Raw genomic sequence first — 25,339 nt, 5'->3', positions numbered from 1 at the left:
TGGAGTCTCATGGGATGAATTTACGCCTTTATAGCATAGATATAATTACTTCAAGAATGTCACCGTTAAAGTTATAATTACATCAGCTGTCAAGTTAAAATGAATTTATAAAATGAACCTATTTAGAAGCAAATGAACCCAGCTGAATTTTTCATGTTTTTGGTTTTTTTAATTGTATGTTTCCAAAATTTTATAAGCTATATTTCCTAAGACACAGTAAATGTTTTTGAAGATCTTAAGTACATTTTCTACGTGGAATATAAGGAATTTTTTTTTTTGTTCTAGAGCTTGAACAAAAGTGAATTTCAAAGCTTAAAATCCCTGTAGACTTTAAAAAACATTTGTAATACAACTAGAACACAATGTATTAGTTCCCCAATAACTTTTATATTTCTTAATTCTTACAACTCCATGTTATAGGCAGAGATTATCATAATTTTTTGGGTGAATAAAACAGCTCAGTGAGTTTTGGTGATTTGCCAAAATCAGATGGGAAGTGGTAAAGCCAGGATTTAAGCCCTGGTCTTCTCAGTCTAAGTGGAGGAAGGTTTTCATAGTGCTGCAATGCTCAGATTTTTTTTTTTTTTTTAGCTTTTTGAACTAGGCCGTCAAGAAGAATAATTACCCACTTCAGTGAAAGAGAGATTTTCTATCAGGGAAATTTACAATATGATGGCTTTATTATGGAAACTAATTTTGCGTTGCATGTGGCTCTGTGTTACTGAAATAGGTAGGTGTAATCAGTCTGGAAATGTTATGCATATATAGCTTAGGCCATAGGGGAACCCAAAGAACAAGTGAATCTTTCAGATTTGATGAATAGAGATAAAGAAGTTAGAAAAGTCAGAGAATTCATATGAAATTGAAATATTATTTCTAAATGAACTGCTGGCTAAGGGCAAGGAGAGTGTTAATAAAGAGCTTAGCTGGCTAGATTAAAGAAATTGTCTCTCCCATCTGTTCTAATTAGCTTATCTCCTGCTTTCCCAGCATGCTGCTTATTTCAGAGCCACTTTGAAGGGATACCATGTTTATTTACTTTAATTTATAACGGTTTTGTAGTGGTTATCCATTCTAAAAATAAACTTGTAAACGTTATGCCTTTCCTCTAGCAATTTTTTAATTGGAAATTTCAAGTCTTTGGATGTTCAGTTAAGGATTTTGCCCTCTTCTTTACTTGTTTTGGGCCTAAATGATTATGTTTCCTCTTTTGGGGAAGATTTCTCTGGGTATTTTGATATTTGTCTCGATAGAAGGAAACCGTCCATCATTAACAGGTAATTAAAAATATATATATTTTTATCTTTCTATGCAACTCTAGTATATTTCTTAAAACAGTATTATTGATGTGATTACTGTAAGAAATGGAGTAAATACTCCTCTATTAATCTGTGAGAACGTGTTTTTGCGTTGTTTTAAGATATCTCTAGTCATTTGGGTTTTTCCTCTTCATTAGTAAGTTCTGGTCCAGATCTTTTTCCTTATTTCCTGTGTTGAAATTGGATGTATTCTTGGCCTTGATGAAAAAAATCTTGAATTAAAGGAGTGGGGAATTAGATGGGCGAAAGATTGACTCCTTTTCCCTCCAGATAGGCATGGACTTGACAAACCCAAATGTGGCACAAGCGACTGTTTTTCTCTGCTCCCTTTTGTATCTTCCTTCCCTCCTCATCACAAGCTTGGTTGTGCTTTCCCTCTGTAGTGCAGAGCCACCTGTCTTTAGAAGAGGCCCGAGAACCAAAGCGTGCGGTTTCTTTTCTATCGCCCCAAGAATCGACAGCCTCCGCTCTGCCTGCTAAAAGGAAACCGCTTTTGGACCCCAGGGAAGCTGAGAAACGTTCGTTACTGAGAAGGCGGCGATCCGTGCTGTTTCCTCATGGGGTAAAAGTCTGCCCGAATGAAACGGTTACAGAGGCTGTGGCAAACCATGTGAAATATTTTAAACTCCGAGGTGAGTGACTCCGAATCTTTGGGTTCCAGCGTATTTGTTGTGCCTCACTATAAATCAGAACTCACAATAATTTAGACAGCTGAGCAAAATATTATCTACTAGGAATAGAAAAATGACTTGCTAAGGCTATACTATTAACATAATTCCAGAGGAAAGCTTACATCGTTTAGGAGAAGAAATGTTTTAAATCTTTTTAAGCACTTCAAAAATACCAGTTTATGGGAGCTCCAGTGGCACAGAGCGTGGTACTCGTATAAAAATAGGAGTTTATGGAACTGGAGAAATTAATTATAACTTTTACTTCTTAGTAGTAATTTGCTAAACATACCCAAAATATATTTGCAAAGCTAAATATATTTTACCTTGCGTACTTAGGTATTACATAAACATGAAAATATCATCAGTTGGTTTATTTCGTAGTTTAGGCAATCCCTAGATTCATGTGAGTTGCTCTCTAGTTAGGACACGGAGAGTTTTTAAAGTTAAAAATGAAGGCACTTCTCACGGTATTTCCTGAAGCAACAGACTCACTTTCTGATTCATGTTTTTAATAATAGTACTGCTGTTGAACCGAGGCCTTTGTACTGAGCTATGTCTCCCACTTTTATTTTTCTTTTTAAATTTTGAGACAGGGCTTCACTAAGTTGCTGAGGCTGGCCTCCAACTTGTAATCTTTCTGCCTCAGCCTCATGAGCTGGTGGGAGTGCAGGCATGTGCCACTGTGCCCACCTTTGTTTTATTTTTAATTACACAGTATGATGGTGAACTCATACCTTTATGTTGTATAAGTTATCTGTGTTGCTTACCTTTACTAACATTTGCTTAATTGACCGTGGTACATTTGTTAGACATTTGGAGGATTTCCAGTCTCTGCTTTTTGCTGCTCAGTAGCCAGTAAGAAGCCGTATGTTAATCAGCTAAAGAGGAGATACATTAAATGATTGTGAAATCGAGCTTGTTTATTCATTCATTAGTTCATTGAATATATATTGAGTGCTTACTTTTTCCAGGCCCTAGGTTTTGTGATCATTCTGTGTTGCGACTTTATCATATTCTTTATTTTCTTCTTCCTTGTCCTTCTCTTCTACACCAAGTTTAAAAATAAAATAAAAATTTAGTATAAGATATTAGAGGTATTTACATATTGGGTGTTTTTGTTAAAGTAGTATAATGTATTAGTGGCTCTTATGAATACTTATATTTCTTGATTGTATTTGATCTATCAAACATTCCTAACAAAGAAGCTTTCCTTTTACTGTTTAAGTGGAGACTCATAGACCGGGCATTTTGTGTTATAAGACATACACAGAAACAAGAAACTCTGAAGAGAGTAAGAAGAAAATAAAACAAGGTGAACGAAATGACAGCTCATAATTCATCAAGATATAATTTCTACTACCTAGTTTTAATATTTTTTAATAGAAGAGAATTATGTAGAGACCTCAGCCTTTGGTCACATAATGAAGAGGAAAGAACCAGTCATTTGGGGGTGGGGCTGTACTTTGTGGTTTATGTTGGTTTTGTTTTTATAAATTCAAGAGTTATTATCAAAAGAGAAGCCAACTAAAACAATAAATCATTTGGGAATAATTGACTTTAAAACACAGAGGCTGTAAATGCGATAGTCGAAAAGGGAGCTCCTAAGTAAAAAAGGCTGGACAGCACATCAAGATTATGATAATGTTGATATAGCTGTTACTGTATGATAAAGAATAAATATTTCAGTTTTATAGTTTTGAAAGTTGAGAAAATTGCGTATTTCAATGTTAGTATTGATTTTGCGGAGATAATTTGGATTGTACCCTTAAAATTAGGCGTTTGCAATTTGGAGCAAAGGATGTATTCAGTGTCTAAGCAAGGATCTTAGCTTTTTCTGCAGAGCTAATACAGCCACGTAGTTTGCCTGATATTCCTTTAATATAAAACTTGGCACAGCTGGTAGTTGGTGTAACAAAATCGAAAACTGTCCCCATTTACGCAACAAGCAACTGCATTTAGCCTAAAGATCTGTAAAATTAGAATGGTAGGATACTTGGAATAGACTATAGCTAATGGACTCCTTCTCTTAAAAATTATATTTGTAAAAAAATTATATTTGTATAATTGGTCTTTCAAACTATAGGTTTACTGAGGTATACTTTGGTAGATTATAGGCTTCATTTTTAGAGTATACAATTTGATTAGTTTTCAGAGATATATTTAACCTTGAAATCATCACTGCAATTAAGATAAGGACCTTATCAATCAGTCCTAAATGTTTCTTCCTGATGCTTTATAATCCCTTCCTTATTACCCTTCCTTCCACCACTGAAGGAACCAATGATCAATAGATCTGTCTCTCTGTCATCTATCTATCTATCCATCCATCCACCTATCATCTATGTAACTTTATAAATAAAATCATAGGATGTACTTTTTTGTTTTGTTTTTTCACTTAGTATAATAATGTTGATATTAATAGTTTTTTGCATATCATTAGTTTACCTTTTATTCTTGGACAATTTTCCAGTTTATATATATACCCAAATTTAGGATGTTTGGGTTGTTTTCATGGTTAGTGATTACCCAGAAAGCTATTATCACCATTTGGGTACAAGTTTTTGTGTGAACAAGTTCTCAGTTCTAGTGACTAATGGTACTGGGGTGGCTGGGTCATGTGATAGGTATTTGTTAACTTTTAAAGAAATTGTCAAATTATTTTCCAGTGTGACTATACCACTCACAATGTTTTAATATTCTAGTTTTTTAAAAAAATATTTTTTGTTTTGAGGTAGGATCTTGCCAGGTCAGGCTGGTCTGTAGTCAGTGTACACCCCAGGCTGGCCTCAAACTCATGGAGTTACTCCTGCCTCAGCCTCCCAAGTACTGGGACTACAGGCATGCTGTGCCTTTTTCACATTCCTTCAATCCTTGATATAGTCAGTGTTTTAAACATTAGCCACCTAGTGGATATATATTTTATTGTGGTTTTACTTTGTATTTTCTTAATGACTACTATTTTTGATTACCTTTCTCACATATATATATATATATATATATATATATATATATATGTGTGTATATATATCCCCGTGCAACTATTTTGCCCATTAAAATAATGAGTTTACTCTCTTCCTGAGTAATCATAGTTTTTAATGTATCCTAGATACAAGTTTTTGACAGATACATGTTTTATGTATATTTTCTTCCAGTATGAGGCTTATCTGCTAAGTTTCTTAACAGTTGAGAAATAGATTTTATTTTATTTTTGTCTTTTTGAGACAACGTCTTACACTGCAGTTCAGGCTGGCCTTGATCTCACTCTATAGCCCAGGCTGGCCTCGAACTCACAGCGATCCTCTTGCCTCAGCCTCCTGAATGCTGGGATTACAGGCGTGCGCCACCATGCCTGGCAAGGAACAAAATTTAAATTTGAAGTGCTTTTTGTCATCTGTTTGGAAAGATCACGCTTTTGGTATTGGATCCTCGTTGGCTTCACATAAGATCACAAGTCTTTCTCCTGACTTTTCCTGTAGAATGTTTAGGTTTTATGTTTAGGTCTAGGATCTGCTTAATTTTTGTAAGTGATGTATATATAGCTAACAGGTATTTTTTGCATCTACACGATCATTTGTTCCATTGTCACTTGTTAAAATGACTATCCTTTTTGCCTTTGCATCTCTGTTGAATATTAGTTTGTTGTATGTGTTGGGCCTGTTTCTGTGCTCTTCATTATATTCCATTATTCCATTCATCTACTTTTTTCTTTTTGAGACAAGGTCTTGCTGTGTAGTTCAGGCAGGTTTTGAACTCACTATGGAACCCAGGCTGGCCTGAACTTACAGTGATCCTCCTGCCTCAGCCTCCCAAGTGTATTTGTCTACTTTTATTCTCATCCAATTCTGGCTGTAGACTCTATGGTACATTTTAAAGATTTGTTTTTATTATTTTCTTTACTTCCCCTTCCCTTCACTGCCTTACCCCTTCCCTTAATCTCTAGATCACATTTCCATTTGTAAAAGATCCAGCTTCCTATTTCATATTATCTTTTACATTATGTATACTTTGGGCTTTCATATAAGAGAATTTATGCACTATTTAATCTTGTGTGTCTGGTGTATTTCACTTAGAATTATGATCCCAAGGTGTATCTGTTTTCCTAAAAGTGACTCAGGTTTGTTATTCGTTATGGGAGAGTAGTATTCCATTGTGTATAAACAACATTTCCTTTGCCCATGTATCTCTTGATGGGTACAGAGGCCGTCTCTAAGATTTAGCTATGATGAGTTGTGCTGCTATGAACATGACTGTGGATGAATCACTGCAGTGTCTGGGGAGGGGTGTATACCATGCCACGCCACACCATGCCACCACTCTCCTGGAGCATATGTTCTCAGGGGTCATAAACCCCACACCAGTAAAGCGTTAAACAAGCCAAGTTTAAACTAAGAGAAGACAAGTTATTTGAAGGTGGAGAAAAAGAAGGAAGAGACAGAGATGGTAGACAGCTGCTCTGGATGAGTATGGAGCACTCGGAAGTGAAATACCCATGGGTTTTCTCTGCCACTCCTACTGTTTTCACTGGGCTTCTCCCTGTGCAGGCTCCTGGAATCTGATTGTCTCCATGGTTGCTTTTTGTCCTCCCCTTGGGGTTCTTCCGGTCACGTGACCTTTCCTGTTGTTTGGTGGTGGCCTGCACCATGGGGGCGGGGTGGTTAGCAATAAGTAGTAGTTTAAGGATGTTTAAGTTTAAGGATGAGGTAAAGGAGTTCATGTTTTCATGCTATGTGGGTCCTTCCTGAGCTTAATTTGTCTTTGTCTTTCTAAATGCTTGAGCCTAATCTGCAGAGGCAGAGACTGCCCTAACTGCCCTTAGTGAGTCTCCATTAACCTCTAACAAAGCTCAAGGAGGCCCCCATCCTGTCTTTTCTCTACCTAGGGACGGGAGCTGTTGCTTCATCACTGTGGTATGAAGTCTGTAACTCTTAGGAGAAGATATCTCCAAGGGGAATACCTGGGTCAAATGGAATTTCTTTTAGTTTTTTGGAGAATTTTCATACTGATTTCCATAGTGGTTCTACCAGTTTACATTCCTACCAACAGTGTAGAAGGGTTCCTTTTCCCCTGCAGCCTAACTGGCATTTGTTACTTGATTTCTTGATGCCACCCATTCTTTTGGGAGTAAGATGGAATCTTAGTATTGTTTTATTTATTTCTTTTTTGTTTGTTTTTGTTTTAAGACATGGTCTCACTGTGTAGTTCTAGAATATTCAAGTTAGCCATGAACTCACTATGTAGCCTGGACTGAACTCAAACTTGTGGCTATCCTCCTGCCTCAGCTTCCCAGGTGCTAGGATTATAGGAATGAATGTTGTTTTAATTTGTATTTCCCTAATGGCCAGAGATGTTGAACATTTTAAAATGCATTTATTGGCCATTTGTATTTCTTTTGATAAGGATCTATTCAATTTAGTTGCACTTACTTTGATGAACTCTTATTTTGGAGGGTTGATTTTTAAAACTTTTTATGTATTCTAAAGATTAGTCCTCTCTCTGAGGAGTAGCTGCCTCAAAATTTTCCTCATTCTTAGTTGTTTCCTTTGCTGTGCCAAAAATTTTTAATTATAAAATTATTTAAATATAATCTCATTTGTTTATTCTCAATATTATTTCTTACACAGTTGAAGTTCTGTTCAGAATGTTCTTATTTATTTATAGATTTATTTCTGTATCTTTAAGAGCTTTACCTATTTTATCTTTTGCTAGATTTTGCTTTTTTAATATTCAGATTTTTCATGATTTTGCTTTCACTTTAGTACATGGTGGCATGCATGGGTCTACATTCAATCTTCTTCTTGAGGATATACAATTTTTCCAGCACCATTTGTTAAAGAGGCTATCTTTCTCCCAGCCCCTTTGTCAAAGATCAGATAGCTGAATGTGCCTATGGTTGTTTCTGCATGCTCTATTCTTTTAAAAAATGTTTTTTGTTTTAAAGAGAATAATAATAAAAAGAACAATAGCAAAATACCAACAACACAGACAAAACCACAACCAAGCAAAATCAATAAAAATGATACAGGGTTTCAGAACAAAATGATAGGAATTAACAGTGGCTGTTATATTACATATTATTATCTTCATTGAAGTTGCTCAGATTACCAGATGTAATGTTCCATTGATCTACGTGTCTATTTTTGTGCCAGAATTATACTATTTTTTTTTTTGAGAGAGGGTCTTTATGTAGTCCAGTCTGGCCTTGAATTTGCAGTGATCCTCCTGCCTCAGCCTCCGGAGTGCTGGGACTACAGGTGTGTGCCACCACACCCAGCCAGAATTATGCTATTTTTATCGGTATAGCTTTATTATTTATTTCTGTTAGCACATGATTGATTACAAGATGATTACCTTCATGGCAAGTTGATGCATGGACGTGCTTAACACATCTTACTTCTTTTTTATCCCTTCCCCTCCTTTCCTCTCTCCCTCCCTCCATCTCTTGGACCCCTGTCCTTTTATTTTGTGCATGTTTGTAATGTGTAATGACGTGTTCCTTGTGGGGAGTTGCTGTATGTACAGAACACATCCTGATTCCTTTGTCTTTGATCCAGTTCCTCTCTCCTTCCTCCCTGCCCCTCCATCCTTGGTCCCTTTTTCATACACCAAAAGATCTGTCTTGTATTTCCTATTATGTATCTTTTATTTTGTTCTTTATTTATATTTTGGGTTTCTTATGTAAGAAAGATCATACAATAGTTAAGCTCGTGTGTCTGATTTATTTCACTTAACATTTGGTCTCAAAGTGCATCTATTTTCCTACAAATGACTCAAGTGCATTCTCCTTTATAATAGAGTAGCACTCCATTGTATATAGATACTGCATTTTGTTTACACATTCATTTCTGATGGACATATGGGCTGCTAACAAGATATTTTGAATTGTTGTACTGTAAACATAGGTATGCATCTGTTCTTATAATATGATGGATTTAGCTCTTTGGGGGAAAATACCTAGCAGGGCAATAGAGGGATCAAATGAAATATCTTCTTTCAGTTTTTTTGAATAATCTCTACCCTCGTTTTCATAGTGCTAGTTTGCACTAGTTTAAATTCTTAACAATACACAAGGATTTCTTTTCCTCCACAGTCTAACTAGTATGTGTTACTATTTGATTTCTTGATAATGGCCATTCTTTCTGGAATAAAGTTGAATCTCAGTGTTTGAATTTGCCTCTCCTCTAATGGCTAGAGACATTGAACATTTTTTTCATGTATTTATTAGCATGAGACACTGAAAAGTGCCTCTTTACTTTGGTTGCCAAATTTTTGTTTGGGTCTTTTGTTTGGGGGAGTCTACATTTTTGAGTTCTTCATGTCATCTAAATATTAGTTTTCTATCTGAATGTCTTAGTTGTTTTTTCATTGCTGGGACAAAATAGCTGACACCACAAGTTAAAGCAAGGAAGGTTTATTTTAGCTATAGTTTTTGAGGTCTCAGTTCATATTTAGCTAGCCTCAAGGAAGGGCAGCATGGTAGAGAGGCAGAGGAAAAAAAGTTGATGAGGTGGCAGGCAGAAAGCAGGCGGCCTTCCTTCTTTTTATTGTTCCATCGAGGCTACAAGCTTATTGGTGCCATCCACACCCAGCATGGTTCTTCCCTCTTTAGTAACTCTATTATCCACACCCAGACTATGCTAAACCAAGTAGTGAGCTAATACAATATCACACATCCTTGATCTAGTATCACACACCCATGATCCAGGCACCTCCCAAAAGCCCTACCTTTGAGTGCATGAGGCTTTGAGGAGACATCTAAATATAAGCCATCACACTGAAGATTATCTGGCAAAACATTTTTCCCATCTTGTAGGTTGTCTCTTTACTCTGTTGTATTTACTGTGCAGAAGATTTTAATTTGAGGGAAGGGCAGCCAGTGTGGGACTCAGCAACTGGCCTGGCCAGAAGAACCTGGTGCCTGGCTCATCCCCCTGCACTGCAGGAAGTACTTGGGATTCGGCAACTGGCTTGGCCAGAGGAACCCAGTGCCTGGCTCATCCAACTACACTGTAGAAGTGCCCAGGACTGGGCAGCTGGCTCAGCCAGAGGAGCCCAGGGTAATTCCACTCTAACAAGGAGAAATACTTTGCATACAGACTCCTAATTTAATACTGATTCTGTTATATAACTATAGGCTTTGTGCCTATGATCAAAAGTACAAAACCAGTAGTTACCATAGTTTGTCATTTCTAATTTTTTAAAAAAACTTTGCTTGATGCTATTGTTATTGCTAATTGTACTACTGTAGCTAAGGTGTCATTTCTGTTGTAATCACTTGTTCTCCCTTGGGTAATAATATTGGGAAGCTCTGGGGTAATAACCTTACCACAGCCCTACACCTAAAGACTGAGGCTAGAGCCAAACACAAACTAACATCTCACTCTCAATTAGGAAGGTAGGATCTTGGGACAGACACAAAGCAAAAATCTCGGACATGCAGAAGAAATCCCTGAAGAACTGACTTGTCCTAGAGAGACTTTGATTCTAGTGATTACCTACCTACTACCAAAACTCACAAGAATCATCACAGAAAATAAAATGAAAATTTCTTTTGGAAATGGAAAATGTCATGACAAAGTAGCAAAATGCAATCTCAGACCTGCACCCCACCCAGAAGAAGTCCAGTAGACATCAACATAGAAGAAATTGGAAGTCATACACCTGAAATTTCTGAAATGATAGGCGCTGAAGTGAAGAAACAACTCCAGGAGACTGTAGAGGAAAGCAAGAAATAATCTCTCCGGTAAGAAAAAGAAATGATAACCATAATGAAAGAATTGTTGAGCATATCTAAAGAAGATATAGATAAAGAATAGAAGAACATAGAAAAATGATGGAAACCTTGAATACACAATATCAGAAAGAATTAGAGTGCATGAAATAGATTCAAAGAGATACCAAGGAATTAAAAATTCCACTGAAAGCTGGCAGAACTATCAGAACAATACTGAAGATACACTTTCAGACCTTGAAGACAATGTAGCAGCTAGCAATCATGAAAGAAAACATCCTTAAAAATAACAAGGAACCAGGATATAACAATTCCACAGTGGCAAGATGATGCAAAGAAAAGCTACATAAGACTGATAGGTGTAAATGAAAAATCAGGAGTCAACACAAATGACATACAAAGACTATTTGCAGAAGTAATAGAAAATTTCCAAAGCATGAGAAAAGAATCTGACATATACTTGTGAGGCATATCGAATTCAATCATCCTTAATGAAAATAAATCTATACCTAGATATACAATAATCAGAAATTCAGCACAAGAACAGAATATTAAAGCAGCCAGAGAAAAGAAACTGATCACCTATAAAAGAAAGCCCATCAGAACCATAGCAAATTTCTCAACACAAACCATCAAGTCAAGGAGAGCTTGGAGTGAAGTATTTTAGGTCCTGAAAAAAAACAACTTCCAACCCAGACTGATGTACCCTGCAAAACTTGCTTTCAAAATTAATTGAGAAATAAGATACTTCTGTGACAAAGGACAACTGAAGAAATTCAAGACCACCAAACCAACCCCACCAGGAGTACTGAAAGATATTCTAAAAAGTGACAAAAAATACCACAATTCCAAGAAAAACAACAGAAAGGAACCACCAAACAGAGCAAGCAGTTAAACAGAGGGTAAAAGTAGGAAACCAACAACAGGAAAGTAACATGACAAAGATAAGCCAGTACGTATCAGTTATAGCCATCAATGTAAATGGCCTCACTTCCCCTATCAAAAGAAACAGACTGGGAGAATGGATCAAGAAACCAAATCCAACAATGTGTTGTACACAAGAAACACATTTAACTCAAAAGGAAATTCATAGACTGAAAGTCAAAGGATGGAAAACAATACTCCATAAGACAGGAACCCAGAAAAAAGCAGGAGTAGCTATTCTGTTGGCAGATAATGTGAACTGCAAACCAAAAATACTCAAAAGAGATAAAGAAGGTCACTAGATACTTGTTAGGGGAAAACTTGAGAAGATAACAATCTTAAATATATCTTAAATTCACCAAAAGTGAGAGTACCCAACTATATAAGACAAATATTAGTAGACATGAAAAATCAAGCAGTAGCGCAATTGAAATGGGGACTTTAACACTCCATTGTCACAAGGAGATAGATGAACTAGACAAAAGTCAGCAAAAAAACCCAGAAGTGAACTAAACTTGTGAACAAATGGACTTAGTAGGCCTTTATAGTGTTCCATTCAATGATATCAGAATACACATTCTCATGTTCTCTGAAATAGACCACATACTAGCTTGTAGAACATGCTTAAGTAAATGTAACTCAATCAAAATTATCCCATGCATAGTATCTGACCACAGTGCAATGAAATTGGAGATTAATAAAAAGAAACCACAAAAACTCCATAAACACATGGAAATTAAATAACACCCCCCTGAACAACAAATTGGGCACAGTTCATATCAAAGAAAAAAATTAAACAATGTCTAAAATCAAATGAAAAATCAAATACAACTTACCAGAATCTGTAGAACACAATGAAAGCAATCCTCAGAGAGAAATTTCTAGCAGTGAATTCTCATATCAGTAAAACAGAATGAAAACAAATAAATAACCTAATGCTGTACCTCAAGCTTTTAGAAACAGAAGAGAAGGCAAGCTCAAAGCCCAAAGAAGGAGGGAAATTATAAAGGTCAGGGCAGAAAATAATGCAATTGAGATGAAAACAATACAAAGAATTAATGAATCAAAGAGTTGGTTCTTTAAAAGAATAAATAGAGTTGATAAACCCCTAGCCAACCTTACCAAAAAAGGAAAGAAAAGATTCAAATTCATACAATAAGGAATGAAAAAGGTGAAATAAGTATAGATCTTGTGGAAATTTAGAAGATCATCAATACCTACTTAAAAATTATTACCCTCATAGGATGGAAGACAGAAGAACTGGAGAGATTCTTAGATATGAATGAAGTACCAAAACTGAATCAAAAAGTTATAAAAATTCTGAATAACCAATATCAGGTAAATTGAAAATGTAATTAAAAACATACCAGCAAAGACCAGGTCCTGATGGATTCACAGCTGAATTCTATGAGAAATTTAGAGAAGATTTAATGCCAATACTCCTCAAACTCTTCAATGAAATTGAAGGGGAAGCAATTCTCCCCAACTCATTTCTGGAGGCAAGTATTACCCTGATATCAAAATGAGTGAAAGACCCAACCAGAAAAGAGAACTACAGGCCAATGCCCCTCATCAACGTAGATGCAAAAATCCTCAGTAAAATACTAGCAAACAGAGTGCAGGAAATCATTAAAAAGGTTATATACCATGACCAAGAGGGATTCAACCCAAGGATGCAGGGATTGTTCAACATTGCAAATCTATTAATGTGATACACCATATCAACAGAGCCAAAGACAAAAAACACATGGTCATCTCAATAGATACAGAGAAAGCTTTTGACAGAGTCCAACACTCATTTCTGCCAAAAACCCTACAGAAAATCAGAATAGATGATCTTTACCTCAATCTGATAGAAGCCATCTATGACAGACCAACAACCAACAGTACTAAATGGACAAAAACTGAAAACTTTTACTCTAAAATGAGGAAGAAGACAAGGATGTTCACTGTCACCACTTCTTTTCAATATAGTCCTGGGAACATTAGCCAGAGCAATTAGATGAGAGAGAGAAATAAAAGGAATAAAAATGGGAAAGGAAGAAGTTAAATTATTATTTACGGATCACATGATGCTCTACATAGAAAACCCCCAAAACTCCACCAAAAGACTCCTAGATTTAATAAGCAAATTAAGTAGCATAGGTGGATACAAAGTCAGCACTCAAAAATCAATAACATTTCCATACACAAACAAACTACTGAGAGAGAAATTAGGCAAACAACACCCTTCACAGTAGCACCCAGAAAAATGAAATACTTAGGAACCAATTTAATAAAGGAAATAAAAGGGTCTATACATTGAAAATTACAGCACTTTGAAAAAAGAGGTCAAAGAGGATATCAGAAAATGGAAAGGCATTCCTTTTACATGGATCAGAAGAACAAATATTGTGAAAATGGCCATACCCCAAAAACTGTTATACAGATTCAATGCAATCCTACTCAAAATACCACTGGTATACCTCACAGAAGTAGAGAAAATATTCCTCAAATTCATCTGGAACCAGAAGACTCCTAGAATAGAAAAGGCAATCCTGGCCAACAAAGGCAAGGCAGGAGGCAGCACAATCCCTGACTTAAAATTATACTACGAAGCCACTGTGATAAAATCATCATGGTGCTGGCAAAAAAAACAAAAATCAAAAAACAGACCTGAAGATCAATGGAACAGATTAGAAGATGCAGACACAACTACAAGCACATTCAGCCACCTTATCTTTGACAAAAGGGCCAAACATGGTCACTGGAAGAAAGTTAGCCTCTTTAATAAATGGTGCTGGAAAAACTGGCTTTCCACGTGGCCAGAAACTAAAATTAGACCCATGTTTATCACCATGCACTCAGCTAAAGTCAAAATGGATTAAAGATCTAAATATTGAAGCAGAAACACTAAATCTGCTGGAAGAGAAAGTAGGTAGAAATCTTGAAGACATGGGGCGGGCAGAGAGTTCATGAACAAAAACCAAACTGCACGGGAAATTCTTCAAAGAATCAACAACTGGGATCTCACCTTATTAAGAAGTCTTTGCACATGAAAGGAAATCACCAGCAGAATGAAACAAATCCCATGAATTGGGAAAAAATTTTAGCCAAGTGTCCCTCAGACAAAAGACTTCTATCTAGAACATATAAAGAATTAGAAGTAAATCAGTTCCCCAAAATTCAAAAACCCAATAAAAAAATGGGCATCTGAGATGAATCCACACTTCTCAGATGAACATATACAAATGGCAAATAAATATATAAAGAATGTTCAACAGCATTATTCATTTGAGATATACAAATTAAAACAACACTGGGATTCCATCTCACCCCAGAAAGAATGCCTATCATCATGGAATCAACCAATAACAAATGCTGGAGGGACTGTGGGGAAAAAGGAACCCTTTTTCACTGTTGGTGGGAGTGTAGACTGGTACAGCCACTGTGAAAATCAGTGTGGAGATTCCTCAAAAGTTCATATTAGAGGTCCCATTTGACCAAGCTATTCTGGGTATTTTCTGAGAAGAAGTGAAAACGTCATACCACAGCGCTATGTGTGCACCAATGTTTATAGCAGCACAATTTCTGATAGCTAAATCCTGGAAACAATCCAAATGTCCATCATCTGAGTAATGGATAAAAAGATGTGATATTTTTATATGGTGGAGTACTACTCAGCTATAAAGAAAGATAACTAGAGGCTTTTATAGGTAAATGCATGCCACTGGAGACCATAGTCATAAGTGAAAAAGATCAGACTCACATGTGTAAACATCGTACTGTCTCCATAGTGGAAAAAACTGAAAGAATAAGTAAGGTCCAAAAGGTAAAATAGATACTGTGAAAGGGAAAGAAATTGCTCAAAAGGAAAGAATAACTAGGATAAGGGGAAAAGAGAAAAGATATGTACATATACACAAGATAGCTAAGATAACTGCACTACTAATTTGTATTAGTTCATTGAAAGGAACAGTTAATGCTTATATTGTTTGATTAATTTTGTGTACCTGTATCTGTGTTCTGACCAACTACTTTGTTTTTTTTTTTTTTTTTTTTTTTTGGTTTTTCTCCGGTACCGGGAACCGAACTCATGACCTTGCGCTTGCCAGGCAGGCGCTTTGCCGCTGAGCTAAATCCCCAGCCCCCTGACCAACTACTTTGAAGATAACAATATGCAATATAATAACCACTGTTAATTTCTTATCATCTTGTTTTCAAATTCTGTATCATTTTTATTTTCTCTTTTAAATAAATAGATTTTAATTTGAATAATTCCACTAGTTGATTGTTGGTATTATTTCTTTTGTCATTGTGGTTCTTTTAATAAAGTCCTTGCCTACACATCTTCAAGAGTTTTCCATTTTTTATCCTCCAGCTGGTTAAGTGTTTCTGATTTAATATTTAGATCTTTGATCCATTTTGTGTTAGTTTAGTTATGGTGAGAGATAAAGGTCTACATTTAATCTGCATGTGGATAGCCTGTTTTAATAGCACTTTTGTTAAAGAGGCTATCTTTACTCCAGTGTAAGTTTTCTCCCCCTTGTCAAAATCGGGTAGTGGACATGCCCGGAGTTGTTTATTTTATTTTATTTTTTTTATTTTTTATTTTTTTGGTTTTTCTCCGGTACCGGGAACCGAACTCATGACCTTGCGCTTGCCAGGCAAGCGCTTTTGCCGCTGAGCTAAATCCCCAGCCCCCCGGAGTTGTTTATAAGTGGAACTTGTTCTATTCCACTTACCCAATTTTTTTTTTTTTAACCCGTAGTATCATGCTGTTTTTAAATCATCGTAGCTTTGTGTTATAACTTGAAGTCTCAGGTAGTGATACTGCCTGCCTTTGTCTTGTTGTCCAGGATTGCTTTAGCTCTTCTAGATTTTTTCCGATTTCATATAAATTTTAGAATTGCTTTCTCTAGTTCTGTGAGGAATTCTATTGGTATTTTGACTGGTACTACATTAAATCTATATATTGGCTTTGGAAGTATGGCTATTTTGACTATTAATCCATTTTCTGATATCCTCTTTGATTTCTTTTCAGAGTGCTGTAGTTTTCATTATGGAGGTCTTTCACTTCCTTGGTTTGATTAATTTCTAAGTAATTTTTCTTGATGCTTATAAAAGGTATTGTTTCTCTGACTTCATTCTTGACAAGTTTAATATTGATTTTTGTGCATTGACTTTGTATTCTGCTGTGCACACGTTTGGTTATCAATTCTAGGAGACTTGGGTGGAATTTTTTGGGTCTTCTACGTAGAGAATTATGTCATATGTGAGTATCAATAATCTGAATTCTTCCTAACCTGTCCATATCCCTTGTATTTCTTTTTCTTCCCTGATTCTCTGGTTAATGTTCCAGGAACTATATTAAATAGTAGTGGAGGTTAATATTGGGCATCTCCCTCTTTTTCCTGATTTCAGAAGTAAAGTTGTCCCATTGTCTCCATTTAATATGTATTGGCTATTGGTTTGTTATGAATAGCTTTTAACAGATTTAGATAAGGTCTTCTATATCTACATTCTTTAGGACTTTTATTATGAACGAATGTTGGATTTTGTCAAATGCTTTTTCTATGTGATGGATAACCATGTGATTTTTGTCCTTCTTTCAGTTTATGGGGTATATTACATTTGTTGATTTGTATATTTTGAACCATTCCTGCATACCTGGGATGAATTCTACTTGGTCATGATATGTGATCTTTTTGGTGATTGTTTGCATTGTCTTTGCCAGTACCTCATTGATTGATTTTTGCACGTATGTTCATTAAAGGGATTGGCTTGTCATTCTTTTTTGGTTGAGTTGTTTTCTTTCTTTGGAATGAATGTAATCGTTGCTTCTTAGAAATGACTTTGGGAGTACTGTTTCCTTTTCACTTTCATTAAAGAGTTTGAGGAGTACTGGCATTAGATCTTCTCTAGAGTTCTTATAGAATTCAGTAGTAAATCCACTGGGACCTGCGATTTTCTCAGTTGGTAGTTTTAAAAAAATTACTTCTTCAGTTTCACTGACTGATGCTGGTTTATTCAGGTTTTTTATATCTTCTTGGTTCAGTTTTGGTGTATATCTAGAAATATATCCATTTCTTTTCTTTTCTTTTTTTTTTTTTTGGTTTTTCTCCGGTACCGGAAACCGAACTCACGACCTTGCACTTGCCAGGCAGGCGCTTTGCCGCTGAGCTAAATCCCCAGCCCTATCCATTTCTTTTGAATTCTTCATTTTATTAGAGTATAGATTCTCAAAGTATTTACTATATTCTTCTGGATTTCTGTGGTTTCTGCTATGATTTTATCTTTTTAATTTTTAATCACATTTTTGTCTTTTTTTTGGTTAAGACTGGCTAGGACAAGTTTGTCTACTTTATTTATTCTTTTGAAGAACAAACTCTTTGATCATTGATTCTTTGTATTTTTTTTTTTTAATCTCAATTTCCTTAATTTCTGCTCTGATCCCTTCCTCACACTACCTTTGGATTTGGATTTTTCTTGGTGTTGTAGCACCCTGAGGTGATCATTAGGTTATTTATTTGGACTCACTCCATTTTTCTGATGTGAGCATTCACAAGTATTAACTTCCATTTAGGACTGCTTTTATTGTGTACCTTACATTCTGGTATGTTTTGTTGGTATTATCATTTGATTCTGTGAACTAATTTCTTCCTTGGTTTTGTCTGTGACCCATTGATTATTCAAGGGACTATTATTTATTGTCTGTTTGCATAATTTCTGTGGTTCTTTTCCCATTAATTTTAAGTTTTATTGAACTATGATCTGTTAAGATGCATGGGATGATTTTGATTCTTTTTTATTCTAAAAATTAAAAAATTGATAAAACAACAATGAAGACAAAATGAAAACAACACAAAAACAACAAAAATGATACATGACCTCAAAACAAAATGATAGAAATTTACAATGGTTGCTACATTACATACTGTTATCTTCAACAAAGCTCTTCAGTTCACTAGACATAAGAATGTAAGCTTGATCAAACAAAGACAATAAGTAAAATGCAAACAAACAAATAAATAAATAAGTAAATAAAACATTGGAAAGGATGCAGAGCTGCACCATACAAGATGGTAGAAGTTCAACAATGGTTCTTATACTGCATGTTGTTTTCAGACCAGTCATTCTGATTACCAAATTCAAGCGTGCAAAATTGGTCAAGAAAAAAGAAAATTTTAAGCATAGACTGTTCCTCTCAATGAACCACAGACATCAGAAATATACCTATTCCAGCTCTCCTTATATATACACATAAATTTTGTTTTTCATTTTAAAAAGCCCAAAATAGCAAAAACAAATACATAAACAAAACAGCATGGAGAGCAATAAAAATGATACAGAATTTCAAAACATGGCGATAGGATATTAACAGTGGTTGTTATATTACATGATGTCATCTTCAAAATGGTTGCACATATGTAGGCATGCAAGATTGATCAAACAATTACACATTAACAGTTCCTTTCAATAAACCCAAGGATATTAGTAGTACAGTTATCCTGGCTATCCTGTGTGTGTGTGTGTATATATAAATATATTTTTTTCCCTCTTCTTTCTTTTTCCTCTCCTCTCTTTCATCCCAGTTGCTCTTTCCTATTTGAACAGTTCCTTTTCCCTTTTACAATATCTATTATACCTTTCAGGTTTTATTTACTCTTTCAGGTTCTTATAGTAGGGAGGAAATACGATGTTTATACATGTGAATCTGATTTATTTCACTAATGAGTATGGTGTGATTTTGATTCTTTTGCATTTCTTTAAGCTTGCTTTTTGGGGCAAAGATGTGTTCTGTTCTGGAAAAAGTCCTGTGTGCTGCTGAGATGAATGTGTATTCTGTGGTTGTTGGATGGAATACTCTATAGATATCTATTAAGTCCATTAATGTTTGGTTCTACTATAGTGTTTTTTTGGTCTAGTTGACCTATTTTTAACAGTAGGTTATTGAGGTTCCCTCATTATAATTGTATTGGTGTTTATCAGTTTTTTTATGTCTACCAGTGTTTGTTTTATAAGATTGGGCACCCTGGTGTTTCTTGAATATATATTCATAATTGTTGTCTCTCCCAGTTGAACTGTTCCCTTCACGAATATGTAGCGAGCTTCTTTGCCTGTTCTGATCATTTTTGGCTTGATACTCACTTTTTCTGAAATTTGGATAGCTACTTCTGTCCCCACCCAGGTTCTTGTTGCATGAATATTGTTTTTAATTCTTTGATTTTGTATCTTTGAATTTATTTTTTAGTTAAATGTGTTTCTTGTGTACTGCATATCTTTGGGTTTTGTTTCTTGATCCGTTCTGCCAGTCTCTGTCTTTTATTGGGGAATTGGAGATGAGTCACATTGAAAGTTACTGCTGAAAATTACTGACCTATTCCTGAAATTGCATCACTTTCCTGTTGCTGACCCCCACCTTTTACCTTCTGCTTAACTGCTCACCCTTCTTGATACATTCTTTTCATTAGATTGAGGGGGTCATCCTTGGGTTAATTTCTTCTTTCTAGTATATCCTTCAGAATTTTTTAAAAGTAGCTTTTGGTTTGGTCATGTCTTAGTTACTTTTCTCTCATTGCTGAGACAAAATACCTGATGCCCAGAATTAAGGATGGAAAGATTTATTTAGCTCACATTTTGTGGAGATTTCAGTCCATAATCAGCGGGCTCCAAGGCAGAGTGGCACATGGCAGAAGGCAGCAGTTTATGACAGCAGAAAACAGCAAAAACAGCAGAAGCAAAAAGGGAGGAGCAGGCGAGAGCAAGCCTCTTTCCCTCCCTTATATTGTATGCAAGCTACCCGCCCCAGGGTGGGGGTAGCACTTATACCCATAATCCTAGCATTGGACCATGAGTCAATTGAAAACTCTAGAAACTTACCCCATGACTGCATGAGGCTTTGGGGGGACATCAAGACACAAGCCATAATAGTGATCGTGAATTTCTTGATGTGTTCTTTGTCACGGAAATATTTCTCCATCAATTTTGAAGGAAAGTTTTGCAGGTATATAAGTTTGGGCTGGAAAGTGTTATGTTTTAGGGCCCGAACCTCCATGCTGTCCTGATCTTTAAAGTTTATGTCAGAAATCTGATCTAATTTTGTTAAGTTTACCTTTGTAAGTGACTTATTGGTTATTTTTTAAACAGTTTTTAAGATTCTGTCCCTGTGTTGAACTTCAGGTATGTTGATTATAATGTGACTTCGGGTATGTTGACTGTCTTGTGATCATGAGTGTTTGGTGTTCTATATGAATCGTGTACCTATATGCTTAATTCTTTCTCTATATTTGGAAAGTTTCCTGCTATTATTTTTGTAAACAGGTTTTTTGGTGCCCTTTTTGCTGTCTTCTGATTTTTCACTTATTCCAATTAGTCTTAATCTTCTTTGTGTTGTGCAGCTGCTCTTGGGTCCCTTTTTTATCTTGCTTTTAAGATATCTCTGAGTAATGGGTCTTTGAGGGCTGTGTCTCATAATTGTAGCATTTCATCCTCACATTGATTGCTTTTGTTGCCCATACTTTTAATGTAATTTTTAACTTCCTTCATTTCTGCTTGGAACTTTTTCATGGATTCTGATCCTTTGCTCAACTGGTCATTCGTGTTCGTATCATTTTGTCTAGTTTAGCTAACTTTTTATTAGTGTCTTCTCTAAGTTTTCTGATCACTTTGTTTATTACATTCATTATAGGTTTAGTTACATCCTCTGTGATGCAACCAAGCACCTCATTGATCTTTTTGTCCGTCTTCTTTGTTGTCCTTTTGAACAATTTGGCTGTGTGACTTGTGTTTTCCTCCCGTCAATGAACCCTGCTTCCTCTTTGTGGGTATTGGGGGTTTGCGGAGGAATTTTGTTGCTTTGTCTTTTCATGTTTTCATTTTTAAAGTTTATTTATTTTGTTTTGTGCTGTCATTCATGAGCCCAGGACACTTTCCATTTTCTGATGTTCTCTTTGATCTCCATTTTCAGAGTACTGTACTCTTCACTGTGGAAGTTGTTCACTTCCTTGGTTAGGTTAATTTCTCAGTACTGTATTTAATTTTTCTTGATGCTATTGTGGGTGGTATTGTTTTCCTAATGTATTTCCCAGTGTATTTATTATTGGTGCATAGGAATATTGATTTTTGAGTGTTGATTTTTGTATCTTGCTACTTCGCTGAATTTGTTTATTAGTTCTCTGAGTTTTTTGGTGGAATTATTTAGGTCTTCTATGTAAAGAATAATGTCATTGCAAATAAGTAAAGTTTGACTTTTTCCTTTTCTGTATATATTCTTATATTTTTTTCTTGTTCCTCATAGCTCTGGTTAAAATTTTGAATAGTACATGGAACAGAACTGGTGAGAGTGGGCATCTTTGTCTTGTTCTTGACTTCCGAAGAAAAGCTTTCAAGTCAATTTAATGTGATGTTCACAGTAGGTTTGTCATAAAAATAAGGCAATTCTATACCTTTTCTCTAGGGCTTTCAACGTGAATGAATATTGGATTTTGTCAGAGGCTATTTCTGCATGGATAGGGATCTTCATGTGGTTTTTGCCCTTGCTTCTTTTTATGTGATGCATTAGATTTATTGATTTGCATGTGTTGAGGCATTTTTGCATCCATGGGGTGAAGCCAACTTGGTCATGATGTATGATCTTTTTAATGATTTATTGTAATTTCGACAGTACCTTTCTGTGAATATTTGCATCTTTGTGCATTAAAGAGATTGACTTGATCACACAAGAGTGTATTGTTTAATCTCCATCTTTCATATAATTTCTGTTTTCTGTTGCCATCAATCTTTAGTTTCATGTACCATGATCTGATGGTTTGATGGAATAATTTTTATTATTTTGTGTTTAAGCAAGCTTTATGGGCTAGTATGTGGTCTCTTTCAGAGCTAGTTTTGTGTGCTCCTGAAAAGAGTGTATTCTGTTGTTGAAGGGAACACTTTGTAGGTATTTGTACAGTCACTTTTTCAAGGGGTTGATGCATCTCTGATACCTCTTAGTTGATTTTTTTGGCTAGCTGATCTACAGTGGTACCCTGACTCATGAACTTACTTTGTTCCATGATTGCAGAAACGATGGCCCTGTCCCTGTTCATACGGAAAGATGGCCACGGTTGTGTTCATCACCTGATGCAGAGTTTGTAAACAAAAATAAAGTTTTGCCAAATGTTTCTGCTTGTGAATCAAATTGTTCACAAACAAAAGCTTTTGTGAACTGAGGTACCGCTGTACTTGTGGTAGTGGGGCGTTAAGATCTCCAACCATAATTATACTGATGTTTATCTTCTGCTGTCTGCAGTGTCCTATTTAGGTTCTCTTTTCTGTGCTGCATGAAAGTTCTAGACTGTCCTCCCCCACATTCTTTCTCTATCAGTTTGTAACTATTTTAAATTCTTGATCTATTCTGCCAGTGTTTGTTTTAATTGTAGAGTTGTGACCATTAAAATTGTTGGTTGTAACTGCTATGTACTGACTTTGTCATGTTACTTTCCTGTTGTTAGCTCCCTTTCCGCCCTTCTGTTTGTCTGTTTTGCTTGGTGGATTCATTTTGTTGGGGAATATGGAGTTGGGGAATATGGAAATTTCTGCCATAACATCTGTGAACAGGTTTTTAAAAAAACGTCATTTGCACTATCTCCTGCTTTTTCATTGATTCCAGTCAGTCTTATGTTATTCATTTTTGCATCATCTAGCAGCTGCTGTGTTGATTCCTCATAATCCTTTGCTATTTTAAAGAAATATTTCTTTTCATGATTGTTTTCTGTATCTGAGAGTCTGTTCTCACATTGGTTCACTCTGATGCATATCCTTTCAATTGAATTTTTAATCTCCTCAATATCTGTTCTATGGTTTTAATTTCTTTCCTATGTTGGGAATTCATGATTTCCATCATTCTCCTAAACTCCTCTATTTTTTTAAATCTCTATATGCTATAGAGTCTGTAAGAATGACTTTCATTATGGTCACTATCTTTGTAGTTATCTGAGAAATTATTTCTGATTTGATTTTTTATAGAGCCTTGTTCATTTGCTTCGTTGTTATCACTTCAGCGAGTCCAGGAGGGTGGCTTTCAGATTGTTCCACTTCATTTCCCCCGGGTTTGTCTTTGGTGAGCTGAATGTCTCGGGTTACATCTTGTTTAAGTGTCTTCTCATTTTGTATTTGTTTAGTTTAATTTCTGGTTTGATGCTTATAAGTTGCTTATGGTGAGTAGTGTTATTGCTAGCATTTAGAACCTTTAGGAAATGACTACTTCTCAGAGATGTCTTCCAGACATAGGTCAATTTTGGATTTTGAGTCTGTTGCAAGATCCTACCTCTTCAATTTATTGGGAATGAGAAGTTGCTGCCTATTTAGCCCAGCCCCTTGTTCTTTGGTACTGGCCTATAGGATTTTTTATGACCCTTGAGCAGTCTCAGTCTGGGTATAGCAGGAAGAACAACTGCTTAGGATAAGTATGTGTCACTTTGGCTAAAGTGGCACCATCAGCAATATCAGTAGCATCAAACACAGCCTAGAAAATGACAAACTGAGGTAACTATTAATTTGCCACCTTTACCTGTACAAACCAGATTTGTGGTTATATAACAAAATCTAAAGAAACTAGAAAATTGTATGCAGTAAATAAGCCTTCAATATGGCAATTTTATCCTCAGGGAGGAAAATTTAAAAGGGATTAAGGAGAGGGGAGAAAATAGAAAAATAGAAGAAAAGGAAGAGATTAGAAGCAAGGCTGGGGAACAAAGAAGGATCATGCAAACTTTGGAAAACCGGTGCAGGAGATAGGGGCAAGGAGAGAAAGAAGAAATGAAAATAAGAACAGAACAGAACAGAACAAAAACCTGGAAAACATGTTCACACTCATAGGAAACCAAGAACAAGCCATAGAGAAAGAATAAAAAAACACTGAAAAAGAGAAAGAAAAGAAGAAAATAAAAAAGAAAAGGAGAAAAGCAAAAAAAATGTCCACTTGAAAGTATCTGTGCTGGCCCTTGCAGACAACATGGGCAGACAGGAGTCCAGATCTGCGTCAGTCAATCTCAGCAAGCCAGCCTCAGCTCCATGGCGGGGTAGTGGACCATCCCAGTGAGCCTGTACCTCTGTTTCCTCTGAAGTTCAAGCTGGCCTCGGGCTGGGAGGCTGGAACTGGACGTGCCCAGCCTGCAGCAGTTCCTGGTCCCTCACTGGCCCTGTCCCACTGGGAGCCACTAGGTGGAGGCAGCAGCCGCTCAGTCCCGAGCTCAGCTGGCCTCGCTCCAAGGTGCCTCCTGGCCAGTTACCCTCCCTTGTGGGCAGTCCCAGTGGGAACAGCTCACCAGCCACGGCAGTCCGCTGCGGTCCACTGCCCTTCTCCACCGGTTGCTTCACTGTGCAGGCCTTTGGGGTCACCAGCAGCCACTGGGTATCTACAGGTGCAGGCAGCCCCTCCTACACAGTGAGACTGGGCTCAGGGAAAAGGCACGGCCTGCGTCCTCCTTCCTTGAAGTTTCTCTCTTTGCTTTCCCCCTGGGCTTCCACCATCACTTCAGATCCTTCCTGGGTCCTGGGGACCCACTTCTCTCCGTCCTCTGTCCCTCACATTGCTGTGTTCCAGGGGAATCTCAGAGATGCTCTCTCTGCTGCTCACCACTTTGCCATTTGCCTGGAAGTTTATTTTAAATTCTGTTATTCCAAGTTAATTATTTGTACCTTCTTATAAGAAAGCTCCCAAGTGAAAAGCCATTGGG

The 25,339-nt window shown here is 36.3% G+C and overlaps 1 protein-coding gene across 1 annotated transcript in view; it reads left to right on the top strand.

The window, feature by feature from the left end:
- The first annotated feature begins 1,192 nt into the window (after nt 1-1,192).
- The window catches only part of Impg2 (interphotoreceptor matrix proteoglycan 2), a 93,343-nt gene continuing 69,196 nt past the window's right edge, over nt 1,193-25,339 (top strand). The window contains exons 1-2 of the mRNA XM_013515197.1: nt 1,193-1,277; nt 1,703-1,951. Of these exons, the coding sequence (XP_013370651.1) occupies nt 1,193-1,277; nt 1,703-1,951 (334 nt within the window). The remainder of the gene's footprint in view (nt 1,278-1,702; nt 1,952-25,339) is intronic.

The sequence above is a fragment of the Chinchilla lanigera genome, unplaced genomic scaffold, assembly GCF_000276665.1.
Source record: "Chinchilla lanigera isolate Chin_1 unplaced genomic scaffold, ChiLan1.0 scaffold00026, whole genome shotgun sequence".
Taxonomy (NCBI): domain Eukaryota; kingdom Metazoa; phylum Chordata; class Mammalia; order Rodentia; family Chinchillidae; genus Chinchilla; species Chinchilla lanigera.
The sequence above is the reverse complement of the archived record's forward strand: the minus strand, read 5'-3'. Positions and strand labels throughout refer to the sequence as shown.